At 41.8% G+C, this 14833-nt stretch overlaps 1 protein-coding gene across 1 annotated transcript in view; it reads left to right on the top strand.

The window, feature by feature from the left end:
- The window catches only part of LOC135485655 (signal-induced proliferation-associated 1-like protein 1), a 69859-nt gene extending 58915 nt beyond the window's left edge, over positions 1-10944 (top strand). Inside the window, exons 18-23 of the mRNA XM_064767977.1 lie at positions 3166-3352; positions 3759-3976; positions 4412-4575; positions 5349-5496; positions 6058-6151; positions 6360-10944. Of these exons, the coding sequence (XP_064624047.1) occupies positions 3166-3352; positions 3759-3976; positions 4412-4575; positions 5349-5496; positions 6058-6151; positions 6360-6503 (955 nt within the window). The 3' untranslated portion in view covers positions 6504-10944. The remainder of the gene's footprint in view (positions 1-3165; positions 3353-3758; positions 3977-4411; positions 4576-5348; positions 5497-6057; positions 6152-6359) is intronic.
- The last annotated feature ends 3889 nt before the right edge of the window (positions 10945-14833 follow it).

The following is a 14833-nucleotide window of genomic DNA, read 5'->3' on the forward strand; positions in this document are numbered from 1 at the left end:
TCGCCACCAGGCTGAACAATCGCCTTCCCATCTATTACTCTCCACTTCCGGACGAAGAGGCCCTGGAAGTCGACAGCCTTACAGCCTCTTGGGTCGGGCTGAACGCATATGCGTTTCCACCCCTCCCTCTCATCCAACCAGTCCTGAACAAGATCTTGACCAGCCATCCGGTGAGAATAACTCTCATCGCACCTTGCTGGCCAAATCAGGCCTGGTTCCCAGCCTTGCTGGAGCTCCTGATAGATCACCCCAGGAGTCTTCCTACTTGGAAGCACCTCCTGTGGCACCCCCTGGGGAGATGCTACCACCAGAACCCTGGATTTTTCAAGTTTCACGCCTGGAACTTATCCAGTTGCATCTCCACCAGAGAGGCTTTTCGGACATCGCTGTCAAGCGCATGTCCGCACCTCAAAGGGGGTCTACCCTTGATGTGTATCAAGGAAAGTGGTCTACCTTCACTTCCTGGTGCAGGGAGAACGGAGTTAATCCGATCTCTCCCTCTATATACAGATTAGTTGATTTCCTTATTGAATTATTCACGGAAAGACAACTATCTGTCACGGCTATAAAAGGGTACAAGTCCGCCATCGCTTCTACCCTCCGTGTTTTAAGCACCTGGGATCTTCGTTGGGAGGACCAAATAACCCCTCTTTTCAGAGGAATGTTATTAGAGCGTCCTAGACCGGTTCACAACACCCCTAAATGGGACCTCTCTGTTGTCCTTAAGGTGCTCATGAGGCATCCTTTTGAACCCATGTCTATTTCATCCATGAAATATCTGACACTCAAAACGGTCTTTCTAGTAGCCTTGGCTACCGCCCAACGGAGATCAGAGCTCCATGCACTTTCTTTTAAGAAGCTGGCTTTTAGAGAGGGAGGGGAGGTTATCCTGGCTTTTATACCAGGATTTCTGGCGAAGAACCAGGGACCGGCCGCCTCTCGGCCCCCGGTTACTATTCCCTCTCTGTCAGGAACGATCTCTTATGATCTTCCTGACAGAACTTTATGTCCCGTCAGGGCCCTAAAGTTCTACATAAATAGGACAAAACCTCCCGGTATCCGCCAGGGGAGAGAGCGTTTGTTTTTGTCCTATAAGGAGGGAAATAAACGAGAGATAGCGGCCGCCACTATTTTCAAGGTGGATTGTGGAGACTATTCGTCTTTCCTACAACACCTTGAAGACTTCCTCTGATCTTCGTGCGCTAGCTAACATCTCAGCGCACGAAGTTAGAGCACTAGCCACCTCCTGGGCTAACTACCGAGGAGTTGCTCTTCAAGAAGTCGTTTCCGCTGCATGTTGGAGTAATCACTCCACATTCTCTCGTTTCTACCTACGAGACGTTTCTTCCCTCGTAGATGGCATGCACACAATCGGCCCGATTGTGTCTGCGGGGCATGTTGTTTGATCCTGGCTAGATCAAAAAAAGGGGGGGGAAGCCCGATTGAAGAGTCAAACGCGCATCTTGCGCCATTTTTGATATGCCCTATCTTCAACATCCAGGCAACCCCTAGTAGACTAGAAAGGACGCAATTTCTTATTGTTGTTTAGCAATAACTCATTCTACACCCTTCAACATGCCTTACTTGCTCTAAGCTCTGTTGCCGGAAAGAAGATGGTTTTATTACGCAATTCTAGCGCTTTCCGGAGAATGGGTCTATTACTCTCTATTATATGATTGTAATACCGAGATCAAAATACCGGTCCTCCGGTTCTCCCCATTTCTTTCCCCTGGCGGTCCTCCTTAGCTAATATGCCGGTGGTGCCTCCTGGATGGAACAACAGCTCAGCCTTAGGTAAGTCCTCGTTTCCCACCTCCAATAGGTTGCTGGGATTCGATGCAAAAGTGTTCCATAGGTAAGTTTGAATGACACAAAATGCCCATTTCCTTACAAGAAATGGCCATTTTGTTAGTTCATACTTACCTATGGAACACGGCCCTCCCGCCGTCCCCACAAACGGGACATACTCTTTATTAACGCTCAAGAGTAAAGACTAAATATGGCGGCATGAGATCGGCGCGATCTCGCGGGATCGGTCAGGGCGCCGCCTGGCGGCCGAGCTGTTAACTCAGTTCTCCCTTTAGAAAATTAAAGGGATACTCTTGTGTTTGAGCCCAAATGGAGTAACATGCAAAAGTGTTCCATAGGTAAGTATGAACTAACAAAATGGCCATTTCTTGTAAGGAAATGGGCATTTTATACCTCACCGACTCTTAAAAACATTTGCCTTTCATTATCCATGTATCCAAATGGCCTCTATTCTATGACCATCACAGAATTCTATATCAGACCTCATTGACTCTTACACATATGAGCTTTTCATCGTCCATGCATCCAAATGGCCACTATTCTATGGCCTTCGCAGAATTCGTTTTGAAGAGTTGGGAGTTCATTCCTCTCTACAAGTGAACAAATGACAAAATACGTCTGTCTTCTCGAACATCTGATAACAAAAGTAACGATGCTTCTAACACAGTTACAACCGCAACACCCTTGTTTCTGCATATTACACTTATGAAATTTTACTCACCTCTTTGACCATTCTTTGCCATTTTGGAGTAGAACCCTTAGACTTATATCAAGGAGTGGTGGGTGGGCTTAGTAACGGGCAGCTGGTTTTGACTTGCGTTTAGTATGCGTTTCAACGTTGACATCAAGAATCTTAGTCACATAGTTCTTGCACGACTGAACCTGCCAATACTTGTCAGCTTGATTTATTTATTTGATACTGTTTATTATCATAGAAGGAGGTGTTTTGGGGGTTTCTCTTTCTTCCCAAACCAATTGGCTGTAGATTTGATAAATACGTATATGGTATTGATGGGTTTTATATCATTGCTTTACATGTTTGACTGAAAATTTCAAGTCCAAGAAAGTAGATCCTCAGTACAGTCTTTTACCAGACCGGTTGGGGGACAAGTTCATAGCAACACTCAATCGTTTCGAAAGTTCTCTGGTTAGAAATGTCCTGTGTTTGACCCTGGGTATGGAGATGATTTAGAGATATTTCAAAAACTATTGGGTGTGGCTGGAATGAATCATCCTAATTTCTTGAACAGCAGTAACTTAGGCCATTTGACGCCAATTCTTTCACTGAACAGCATTGTCACTCTAACAAAGGTCTTTGAGGTTTCTTACCGATCTTATTTCATTGCCATCTTTCAGGAATCTTTCTGCTGCCCCGTTAGACGATGCCGCCATTCGATTACGTCCAGGAGTGTCCGCCCACTCAAGCATCAAGCCGACGGAGGCGCTGAAAGAACGGAGCTTTCAGGAGGAGTTGATGAGGTTGATCGACCCTGATGTCTCTGAGGCCGACATCAGGGGGCACAGGGAACATAAGGAATATAAGGTGGGGCGTTTGGCTCAGTGAGGAAGGGTCCACACTTGGTAAAAAAGTCTGGGCACGGTTGTAAGAAGGCCTGTTAGATCATTCTTGTCACCCTGATGTTATGAGCTAACATGCTTTCTAACAACTGGGAACAGGTTTTTGAAGAAATTTTTTTGTCAAAAATTTCATGAAAAAAATCAAGTTCTCAAACAGTGAAATAGTCACAAAAGACGAGCAGTTTTTAAGAAAAATAGGTCCTGCATAGAATCTATGCTTATAAGACATACGTTTGACGCACAGGAGCCTGGACATCCCTTGGGCATCCATCCTCCACCTTCAGGCACTTGTGTTTGTGACCTCCCAAAAGCTGTCAGTGACGAGGATTAATTAAAGCAGTCAGTTGATAAAGACTTCTCTCCTCTTTCAGCATTCTAGTCGTCCAACCAGTATGGTATCGCCTACTGATTTCAAACAGTTTCCGCGTCTCCAGAGGACGCTGTCCGATGAGAGTATATGTGGTGCTAACACGCCGAGATCCAGCCAGAGATCGTACATGTCTGCTGCCGTGAGTGATGTCATCTTTACCCCAAATAGACCAGTACCACCCGTGCCTCAACGATCTGTGGGACTTAGCAAAGAACAAAGGTAAAATTGCCTCCTTGGAATCATTTTCTTCTTGACGATGGCTTATTTGAAGGTCAATACCGTGATTTAAAACAATATTACCATTTTATCCTGTCTCCAAACATTTTGGAATCAATTGCGTAAATTAGCCTTGTAGGTGGCATACTAGTTGAGTGACTTGAAGAAAACGTGAGGAAATAAGGTTAAGTGACTTGCCTAATGACAGTTTAGCACATTGGTCATCGTGTGAGCAGATTGCTAGTATACGGGTCATCTGATACAGATTGCAAGTATACGGGTCATCTGATACAGATTGCAAGTATACGGGTCATCTGATACAGATTGCAAGTATACGGGTCATCTGATACAGATTGCACAAATAGCTGACGTCAATACTTGCACCCCCATCACTACAAATTCATGAATTTATTTGTGATCTATCGTCATCTTTTCTAGGTTATCGCCGCGGGCTATCACTGGTGGTACCCCAATGAAGAACTTACGGAGCGCCCCACCCGCTCGTCAAGAGCCTAGTCCTATCATGCCCTTACCAGACAATCCGTCAGACATCACATGGTCACACTTGGTTGATGCTGCAACTAGAGGGCCTCATGTAGAACGTAAGTTCTATATTTCCAATTTCCAGTTGCCCTCGCTCCCTTCGCTCTGGATCTATGGACCTTCTAAAGGAAAACAAATACAGACTAAAAACTTTCGGAGGACGATCCTTTTCCATTCTTTCGCCTCAGGTGTGGAACTCACTACCGTCCACCCTGAGAGCTGCACAGGACGTCAATACTTTCCGCAGAGACTTAAAAACATATTTGTTTGTGCAAGCTTATGAGCGCCTGTGAACATTGTTCCAGTGATACGGGCGCTATATAAATGACAATTTCATTCATTCATTCACTCTGTGATACTGTCTAGGAGTGCGTTTTATTTTGCGGTTTTTACGAATGCACTGTCTCAATGCAAACATATAAAGTTAGAAAATGTCAACCCTTATGTCCTGAACATTAAATTTTGGCGGCAAATGCAATATTTTTGTCCCCAGGTGAAAATGTGCAATTTTAGCGTCACAACAAATTTCACAGTAGATCTCAGGAGTTGTTTCATTCTTTTGTGAAAATAGCAATGCTTAACTGATTGAAAAAGTTTTTGCTCGTGACAACACTTTGCTCAATTCTTTTGACACCCGTTCATCTTTGTGAAGAACTCAAGTCTGGACAAACCCATGTTCTGGCATCCTGTCAGTCTTTGAGAGCAGAGCTAGTTGCTATAGATTCAAGCACAACATGATGTGTCACCATTTCCTCTATAAGTACTGAATACAATATTTTGAGCAATGGTCTGGCAATTCTGTTAAAACCTATATTCCCCTCTTTCACTTCAGCTGGTCAGATTGATGAATCAACGTCTGCTCGACCGTTGGATGGTCAGGGTGCTATGGAATCTGACCGCTCACCGTCTAAACCTAAACCCAGCCAGGAACAATCAATGCAAGATAAACTATCTGTCTCAGTCAGAAACCATCCATTAAGGTAGGTAACTCAAGCCAATGTAAAAGGGGGAGTGAAACCTCCTGATTATTAGCCAAGGCGCTCTAATCCCTACTCTACCAGCGGTCTCCCTACATTGTGGTGCTAGAATAAGCAGTGTTGCTCTGGAGATTTGTAAGGTCCTGTTGTTCATTGTGATCTTGAAGGTTTTATTTTGTTAATATTTGAGGCCATTAACCATGGATCAGTGCTAAAGTACTATATCTCAAGGACCAAATCTCTAAAATACTATTGATGTTGTTGAAAAAGTAAACTACCGTATGTGACCCGTCTCGGCAAAACTAGGCCAGTGTTGCTCTAAGCTTGGCAGGTTGAGACGGACTGGTTGTTCATTTCACTTTGTCTGCCTTTTGTGAAATCTGTGTATATTAATTTCTTCCATTATCACTTGGTGTCATTTAGGCTCATCTTCTATGTGACATGCGTCTGGTTTTTCGGTGACAGGTCACATACATTTTGAAATGAAATGGGCTATTTGGTGGTACAATGTACCCTCTTTCACTTGACTGAAATGAAAACTAATTTGGTTTTGTTTGTTTGCAGTGCTCCCACTCCTTGGCGTCCGCAGGTTGTCCCCAGCAGCCAAAAACAAGATCTAGAGTCAAAATATCATGACCTCCAGGAAGAGCTAGGAAGAGTAAGTTAGTGAGGGAACTTGCCTAAAATGGCTGTGAAAAGTTGTTTCAATCATTATGTATGCATGAAAAGCAGGAAAAGTGCCTTATTTTGCTCTTTGTGGTAAAGAGAGCTTAAAAAGGCACTTTAAAAGTTTCCTTTCTATTACATACATGTGCGTTGATGAGTATAATCTGATATCTTTATTAATGTCTGCCTTTGTTTTTTAGGAAAGGAAAGAAAAACAAGAATTAATAGCAGAAGTGGAACAGCTCAAGAAAGACAATCTCCGCCTCCAAGAGGAATCGCAAACTGCTGCTGCCCAGCTTAGGAAATTCACCGAATGGTTCTTCAACACGATCGACCGCCAGTGACAGTTGTGTTGGTCAACATTTGTGACCCGTCAAGGCAAAAGGAGGTGCATGCCGCTCAGAAGATGAGCCTAAATAACACCAGGTGATGATGGAAGAAATTGATGTCCTCAGATTTCACAAAAGGCAGACAACAATCATATAACAGCAGCCCGTCTCTACCTGCCAAGCTGAGAGTGACATGTGCCTGGTTCTGCTTTGACGGGTCACATATTGACTTTAAACATCAGGGTTGATTCATTCCCTTCTGCAGGGTGCGATTGTTGTGATATACATGTATGCACCAGGGCTGTTGAGTTTTTGATTCATGAATTCAAATGTTAAACTCACGACTGCTAACCGGCCTTCTTTATTAGCAGACGGGCTGTGATGGATTCCTATCCATTTAGGCTTAAGAGAGGGATAAGAGGGAAACTTCAATAACTGCTACATTATGTTCATGAGAATTCCTTCTTGTTTGTACATTCCTTTCATTATGTAGGTCTTAGAGAAATATGTTGAGTCTCTGGAGGTTTATTCAATTATCAGACACGAGAGATAGTTATGCAAATTTCATTTTGTTGTAACTTTGTTTAATAGCGCTGTAGTGTTTTGGAGTGTTGGTAAATTGGCCTGACTTGGCTGCAGGTATTGTGGGAAGGCAAATTGAAATCAGTGAGGGTTCTTAAACGTTGCTTGTCAAAGGGTACTTTACTGCAAGTACCAATGTGAACCACTTTGCCTCAATGGAGCGCTTTGGCAGTTCAGTGCATCATGAGGTGGAGTGTCGTGACTTCATTAACTGCAAATGTGCTCCATCAAAGCCCAAATTGCTGCCAAAATGATGTTGAAGTCATTAAGTAAGACAAATCAATATTGGTCTGTTTCTTTTTTTTCTTATCCATGAGTAATTTTTGGAGGTACGCCTCCCTGCCAACCATTTTGTTTTGTAATCAGATGATCCAAAATTGTTGTTCATTTGTTGTAATTTGAAACAGTTTATGTAATTACGGTGTCATTCAGGATTTGTGAATACAAAACTTTGTCCTAATACCAAAAGTCTCAGTATTGAAAAATGTGCTTGATGTACCAGGAACTTGTCTTGTGATTTGACTCCCGTTCATTGCCAATCATTTTACTGGTATCCCATATAGACGTTTACTGGGCATCCTATAAAGGTAGCTGTCTTAAACTAGACAGAAAGGGCCCAGAAGTTGGATTAGGCCTACATTGAAATGGATGATTTGAAACCTAGACCAATTCTTCTCTTCAAGACACAGTGCACAGTGCAGAGCGTTTACACAGTCCACAGTGCATAGTGCTTGCAAAGTGCCCTGGGCAGAGCGCTTACTGGGTGCATAGTGCTTAAATACTGTACAGTGCATAGGGCTTACACAGTGCACAGTGCATAGGGCTTACACAGTGCACAGTGCATAGGGCTTACACAGTGCACAGTGCATAGCGCGTACATAGTCCACAGGGCAGAGCACTTTGACAGTGCACTGTGCATCGTGCACACAGTGCACTGTGCTTATTTAGTACTCATTGAACCTACATATCAATTTGATAGTTTCTCCGTCCAATTCTTCACGACTGTTACAACAGGTCCATTGTTTTCGACTCATCATGCGCTTTTAAATATGTCGTCTGCTATAGCTGGTGTTGCCAATATAGAAACTCAACGGGCCTGATTATCAGAGATTTGACGACCATCATGTTATCTTAGATTTATACATTGAACATCCTTTGTTTGACGTTTTAGATGGCGACATTCCTTATTGTGACATTTTTGTTCCAATCATATCTTTAATTGGACATAGTCGGTGTTATATCGAAATTACCAGCACCAGGAGTGGTTTCCCAAATTTAAATGAATATTTTTGTATTGTTCAATTGTTAAAGGGATTATTTGGTTCAAGACATATCGCAAATCTACAATCCATTCCATTGAAAAACATATCATAGAAATGTGTCAACTCCAGCTGTTTTGTACCAAATTTCATCCAAAATGTCTGTCTGCTCTGGTGAATGTGAAAGGACAAGAAACAATAAAAACATGTCCCAAGATTGAACCCTCTTAGTATTCAACATCGTTTATCCCTGTCCTACAAGCATACGTTTTGTACAGAACTATTTTTGGAGAATTCCAGGTTTTTTCACCGATATTTCTTGTAAGAATTATGTTAGAGATATTTTGTAGAAGCTGTACAGGACATAGAGTGACGGGGATCCGTCGCACGTAATTTATTCATCAGTATTTCTCTACGTTTTAGAGCATAGGGTTGTCATTGGCAACTGGGTACTTATAAAATGCAAACTCTGGATACACTGACTGCCATTTGGATTACTTTTTAGGCTGTAATTATGTATAAAGTTTCATTTCATGGTGTATATAGAATTCTAGCCTGTATATCTGTTTGTTTTTGTACAGGACATCATCAACATATCCTATTGGGGAGTGGGGGTCGCAAGAACAAGAATGTTTTTGCTCTTTAAGTACAAAGTATGATTTCATGTAAAAGAATTGGGTCTCTAACAAAAACGTTTCTGCATGAAAATCTTTTATTTGAGTTAGCGAAGGAAAACGTCCTAGCTTGGGTATTACGAAAATTCACTTGGTTGATGATAATTAAGTCAAATTTCGTATTTATGTTCAAATATATGTTGGCACTGTTCTGTACAGTTAATGATACACAGTTAATTAATTATGCATATCATTTACATAATGTTAATAAATATTGAGTATTGTCACAAATTCTTTATGAGGGGGGTTGACTTTTATCATAATTTCTCTTTTGTAGGGGCGGTTCGAAATTTAGTTCTTACAAAAATTTATCAGGCTGTAACAAATCAACATGATCAAGCTATTTGCATGTTAAACAAGTAATTTTTGAAATCTTATTTTTGCTCTGGTCACAGTTCCATACATTCTTAATGGTTACCCTCTGTTGCCAAGTCACTGAACACAGCTAAGTTGTAATTACATGTAGCATGCGAGTCAACTTGCATTGTGTTTGCCAGTTTGATTATCTTGTGTCCAGCTTACAGAATTCTTATAGGGTTGCGTTTACTTGTCAGAAGTTTAGAAGCAGTATTATAGTACTGGAGTGTATCTGCTGTAAACCTAAGTGGAATTTCACTGAAGTTTGGAAATGTTACTTGCTGATTCTGATGGGTATTAGGAAATGGAGAAGTTGACCTGCTCTGTCAAAAGTGGACCATGATTGGTATCAGAGATAGACATTGAGTTATTCTTTGTATCAGAGATAGACATTGAGCTATTCTTGGTATCTGAGATAGACATTGAGCTATTCTTGGTATCAGAGATAGACATTGAGCTATTCTTGGTATCAAAGATAGACATCGAGCTATTCTTGGCACCAAAGATAGACACTGACCTATTCTTGGTATCAGAGATAGACATTGAGCTATTCTTGGTATCAAAGATAGACATAGAGCTATTCTTGCACCAAAGATAGACATTGACCTATTCTTGGTTTCAGAGATAGACATTGAGCTATTCACATGACTTTTGACAGAGCAGGTAATACACTTCCTTTGATTCGAATAGTGATACCAGTATGGACTGCTGGGAAATCGGGTCTACCTCATCTTAACCTGGTCATACACTTCTGGGAACGATTGGTGATTGACGATGGGCACTGAACAATATGTACAGTCTTTTGAATTGTACAACATACTGTGTATCTTGTTCAGCTCTGAAAGCAAACTTCAGTTTTCACAATCACCCTGGCTAACAGATCTCCATAATGACAAACATTTCCCAATCCAACGTGCCACTGGAGCCGGATACAATCATTTAAATTACGTCATACAATGGTTGCTTGTAGTTGGAAACACTTTTATAAGACGTCAAGGAAAATTATTCTTTGGGAGTATATAAATTCTGGCTCCAGCACACTTGGCATATGGCACTATAAATCTGATTAGTCAGGGTTTAGACAACGCTGTATCAGACCTTAGTACAGTTTCTTCAGTTATCAGCAGTATTGGGTCACAAATTTCTCAAAATGGGTCACAAACACGGTCCCCTTTCAAACACAGCTTATTTTTTTTGTACGGGTTATCATACATTACTTACCACGCTTGTCGCATTCACAGTTAATCAGGTAAATGGACAAGATTACATAACAAGCTGTTGACCCTTTCCCTGAACAACTGCAAAAGTGGTGTATGTGATGAGTTATATATATTAGTTAAGTCGTGTACAAAAAAGGTTTGAATGGGAAAAAAAGTTTGAATGGGAACCGTTACATATATCTCAATTATTATGAGAATCATGAAAGTTTTACATTATGTCCCCTGGTAAATGCTGATTTATCTTGGCCTGATGAGAATTGTCTTTTTATATAGGATTAAAGGTATATAAAGTTATTATTATTCATAAAAATAGTAATTGATGAACGAAAGGAACTGAATAAAAGAAAGTGCCTGTTCTAAATAATTATCTTTGAGTGTTTATTTTGTGTTTGGAGTCAGAGTCAGTTGAAGCCAAGACATGCAGACTACTCAGTGATGTGTATCTGTCATATAGTCATTTCATAGTCGGCAACCAACAACAATGGAAAAGTTGCATTGAGCAGCAGTGATTGGCCGTCTTACATTTTGCAGTGATAAGCAATCTTATAGCCTTATAGCCCAATAAGCAGTCTTATAGCCTTATAGCCCAATAAGCAGTCTTATAGCCTTATAGCCCAATGAGCAGTCTTATAGCCTGGTGGTTAACACTACTAGCTACCTCGCAACATGGCCTGGGTTCGATCCCTGGGAGAACCTTTCAAGGAAGTAAATATTCCTAGCTCTTCACAGCCCTTCAAGTGAGAGGTAGAGCTGAGGTTCCTTGTATCTGGTGTCCATACCAGGGCAAGCAAACCTCACCAAGTGAGAAACATGAGTAGCTTGCATGGCCTCTACCGCTGGCCTGAGAAGGAGCCAGTAGGCCTATAAATCCATTGGTGCCTGCCATAGTGGTGGGGTGGAGGGGAAAAACCCCCTGGAGATTAAGATCTCAAAGTGCAGAGTGAGCTCTGAAGAAGACGAAGATCATCCTGCAGTAACATTGATGGAACATTGATGGCTACAATAACGCATAACTGACGGCTATTCATTATCATTATCACTGGGGTCATAATCCTAATGGATTTTAGACTAGGGAATGGAGAACACTAGGCCACTGTCCTCCTGTATTGGATCCGTTACTTGCCCTTACTAAGTTACTCCGGTACTTGGGACAGCTGCTTTAAGTCTCATCGACAGACCCCCAGGAATATTCGTTACTTGAAAGCCACACTGGTTCCCTAGATATACAATCCTCGGTTCTGCTGGGATCGAACCCTGGCCCTGATAGCCAGCAGTATTGACCATGAGGCTGTGAGCCTTTTCCATGAATACAGTGGGCATGGCTGACAGAATTGTCAAGGCACTGCTTGGTTGCCTAATGAAATGGTAATGGGTGTTGTCTGCAAATGATCAGTCCTATCATTTATAGCACTAATGTGTGGACTTTTATGACATTTGTGACCCGTCACAGCGAAACCAGGCGCATTTCACTCTGAGCTTGGCAGGTTGAGATGGATGGTTGTTCATTTCACTACTGTCTGCCTTTTGTAAAATCTGAGTACATCAATTTCTTCCATCATCTCCTGGTGTCATTTAGGCTTTTTTTTTTCAAACATGTTTTGTTTATTCTATTTTAAAGGAGAAAATACATATTTGATACATTGGGATTCGGCAGAAGGCTCATAGCCTATGTAAAGCCGTCTCCCTTATACATTAAACTTCTTTGACTGTTACAGACAGGGATTAGACATTGTTTGAAAAGGAGAATATAAGAAGAAGGCTCATCTTCTGTGCGACATGCACCTGTTTTTGCTGCGACAGGTCACATTTGATATCTTAACGAAATGGGTGGCATTTTTTAACACCCTCAAGAATGTGTTGCAAGCTGAAGTAGTCACTCGGCAACAAATCGGAGGTGACAAACCACCTGTCTTGCCATGACAGATATAGACACCTTTTCCTACATTCAAAGAATGGCCAATATCAAGGTAGTCATCGCAAACGGTGAAGAGAATGTGCGATGTGATCACAATGACAACACTCATTGGACTTTATTGGAAATGGAAAGCTTCTGGTCCATCATAAGAGACCACATTGAACTATTATTGGTCAATCCCCCATACGGCACACCCTGGATAAACTTGCTACCAATCCCTTCAATTCATTTTACATGGACGAGTGTCTTTTAGGAATTCAACACCTTCTTTGGGAGGGGAGATACACCCAGGCTGTGGCAAACTTGAAGGGCGTCGCAATGATATTCGGTGAAGAATATGCCAGGTTAAAACATGACAAGGCCTATGGCTCAGCTGTTAGTCTTGTAAAGGCCATTTTCTTGAAGCAGTTGCCTGAAGCGAGGTGAGTGATATGTCGAGTCAACGACTTTTGGACAAAGTCTGGTCGTAAAGTGGCCAAGCCAGTATTGAGCAATGACTGACAATATAAAATTACCTTGAATGTCAGTTATGATCAATTTTTGGATGATATGATAAGCCTCACAAACACCATATCTACAAATATTGGGTGATATTAGGTGAGTGATATGTTGAAGTCAATGACTTTTGGAAAAAATCTGGTCGTAAAGTGCCCAGGCCTAGTATTGAGCAATGACTGACAATATGAAATTACCTTGAATGTCAGTTATGATCAATTTTTGGATGATATGATAAGCCTCACAAACACCATATCTACAAATATTGGGTGATATTAGGTGAGTGATATGTTGAAGTCAATTACTTTTGGACAAAATTTGGTTGTAAAGTGGCCAGGCCAGTATTGAGCAATCACTGACAATACAAAATTACCTGGAATGTCAGTTATGATCAATTTTCGGATGATATGATAAGCCTCACAAACACCATATCTACAAATATTCTGCCAAAAGGGACAAAGATGGGAGTGGTATCAAAACGAAGCTTATAACCTAAGCTATATAGTGTATGATGATAAACTGCAGCATCCCACAGCCACAATCAGCCCTTTGTGTTTTTCCTCAGCCACATTACCTTATCATACGCACATTGCCACAGGCAAAGGGAGTTGTTTCTCCAGGAGGGGTCAGAGTCAGCCTGTTTTTATTTCAACATGTATTATGCTCAGTTGCTTTGCGCAGTGCTGCCCCTGTCTGGGTTTGTAGGCTTGCAAACCACTGAGCATTGGCAAGCTTTGCAACAAACCAATTTGCTTTTGAAGTTGGAAACCAATCTGCAATGTGGTAATGAAGTTGTGTCCTCCCATAGAAGAGGACAATAAGGCTGGGGACAAGGGTCTAGTTTCCATTTTGGTGGAGCACAACCCGTGTCTATCCTCAAATTGTTGGCCAGTCACAACAATCATATTCATGTCTCAGCGGTAGGCCTTGGAAGTCTAACCTCTAGGTTAATTTAGCTGATGTTATTTTTCAGGAGATGTGGAAGTGTGGGAAACTTGCCTGTCGATCTATGCCCCAAGAAATCCAGCCGAGCCAACTCGGACTCGATGCTTCATCAGAGGTCATTGGAGAACATCACCAACTTCCCCATTTAGATGTGGACAGGTCCTGGATCATTGAACTTATCAATTCTTTCTGAATGTGACTTTGTCCTTGACCATTTTGGGATGAAGTTATGACACAACACTACAGAACTGCTCTTCGGGCAACACAGTAATGAGGATTTGTAGAGTCTTTCCATTACAACAGGGTCACTATGGCCCCCAGAAAACCAGCTGTGCCAACCGATTCCAGTTCACCCTATAATGTCTGTAGATAATGCCCCACTTTCGATTCGTGCACCAGGGGTAATGGGTGGTATATTCAGTAGAAGATCCAAATGCTCATCACAAACATTCCCGGAGACTTCGGCTTCGGTCTTACTCGGGAATGTATATTTGACCGGTCAGCTTTAATGGTCATGAAACCGTGGGGATCAATCAGACTTCAGTTAGAAACGTATGGATATTTCCATTGTGATAGACAAGTGCTCATTTCAGTGGACTTTTATCACCTGTGGTGGTTACAGTGCTTCCTACTCACAGCATGGTGCCATCAATCCAGTGTGTCACTTCCTATTTGAATTCCCAAGACTGGAAATAATCCATGTCAACATCATGTCTGCAGTGTGGACAACTGTCCCACATTACTGACAGAACATACTGTGTTGAGCCATGGCTGTCACACATAGGACTAATACATGCAAGACAGGCCTTTTGTACTGGCGTCTTTCAACCAGCTTAATTGTGTTGACGCGGTATCAAAATAAACGATTCAAAAAGTCCAGTCAATTTAACATTTTATT

The sequence above is a fragment of the Lineus longissimus genome, chromosome 3 (assembly GCF_910592395.1).
Source record: "Lineus longissimus chromosome 3, tnLinLong1.2, whole genome shotgun sequence".
In the NCBI taxonomy this organism is placed as follows: domain Eukaryota; kingdom Metazoa; phylum Nemertea; class Pilidiophora; order Heteronemertea; family Lineidae; genus Lineus; species Lineus longissimus.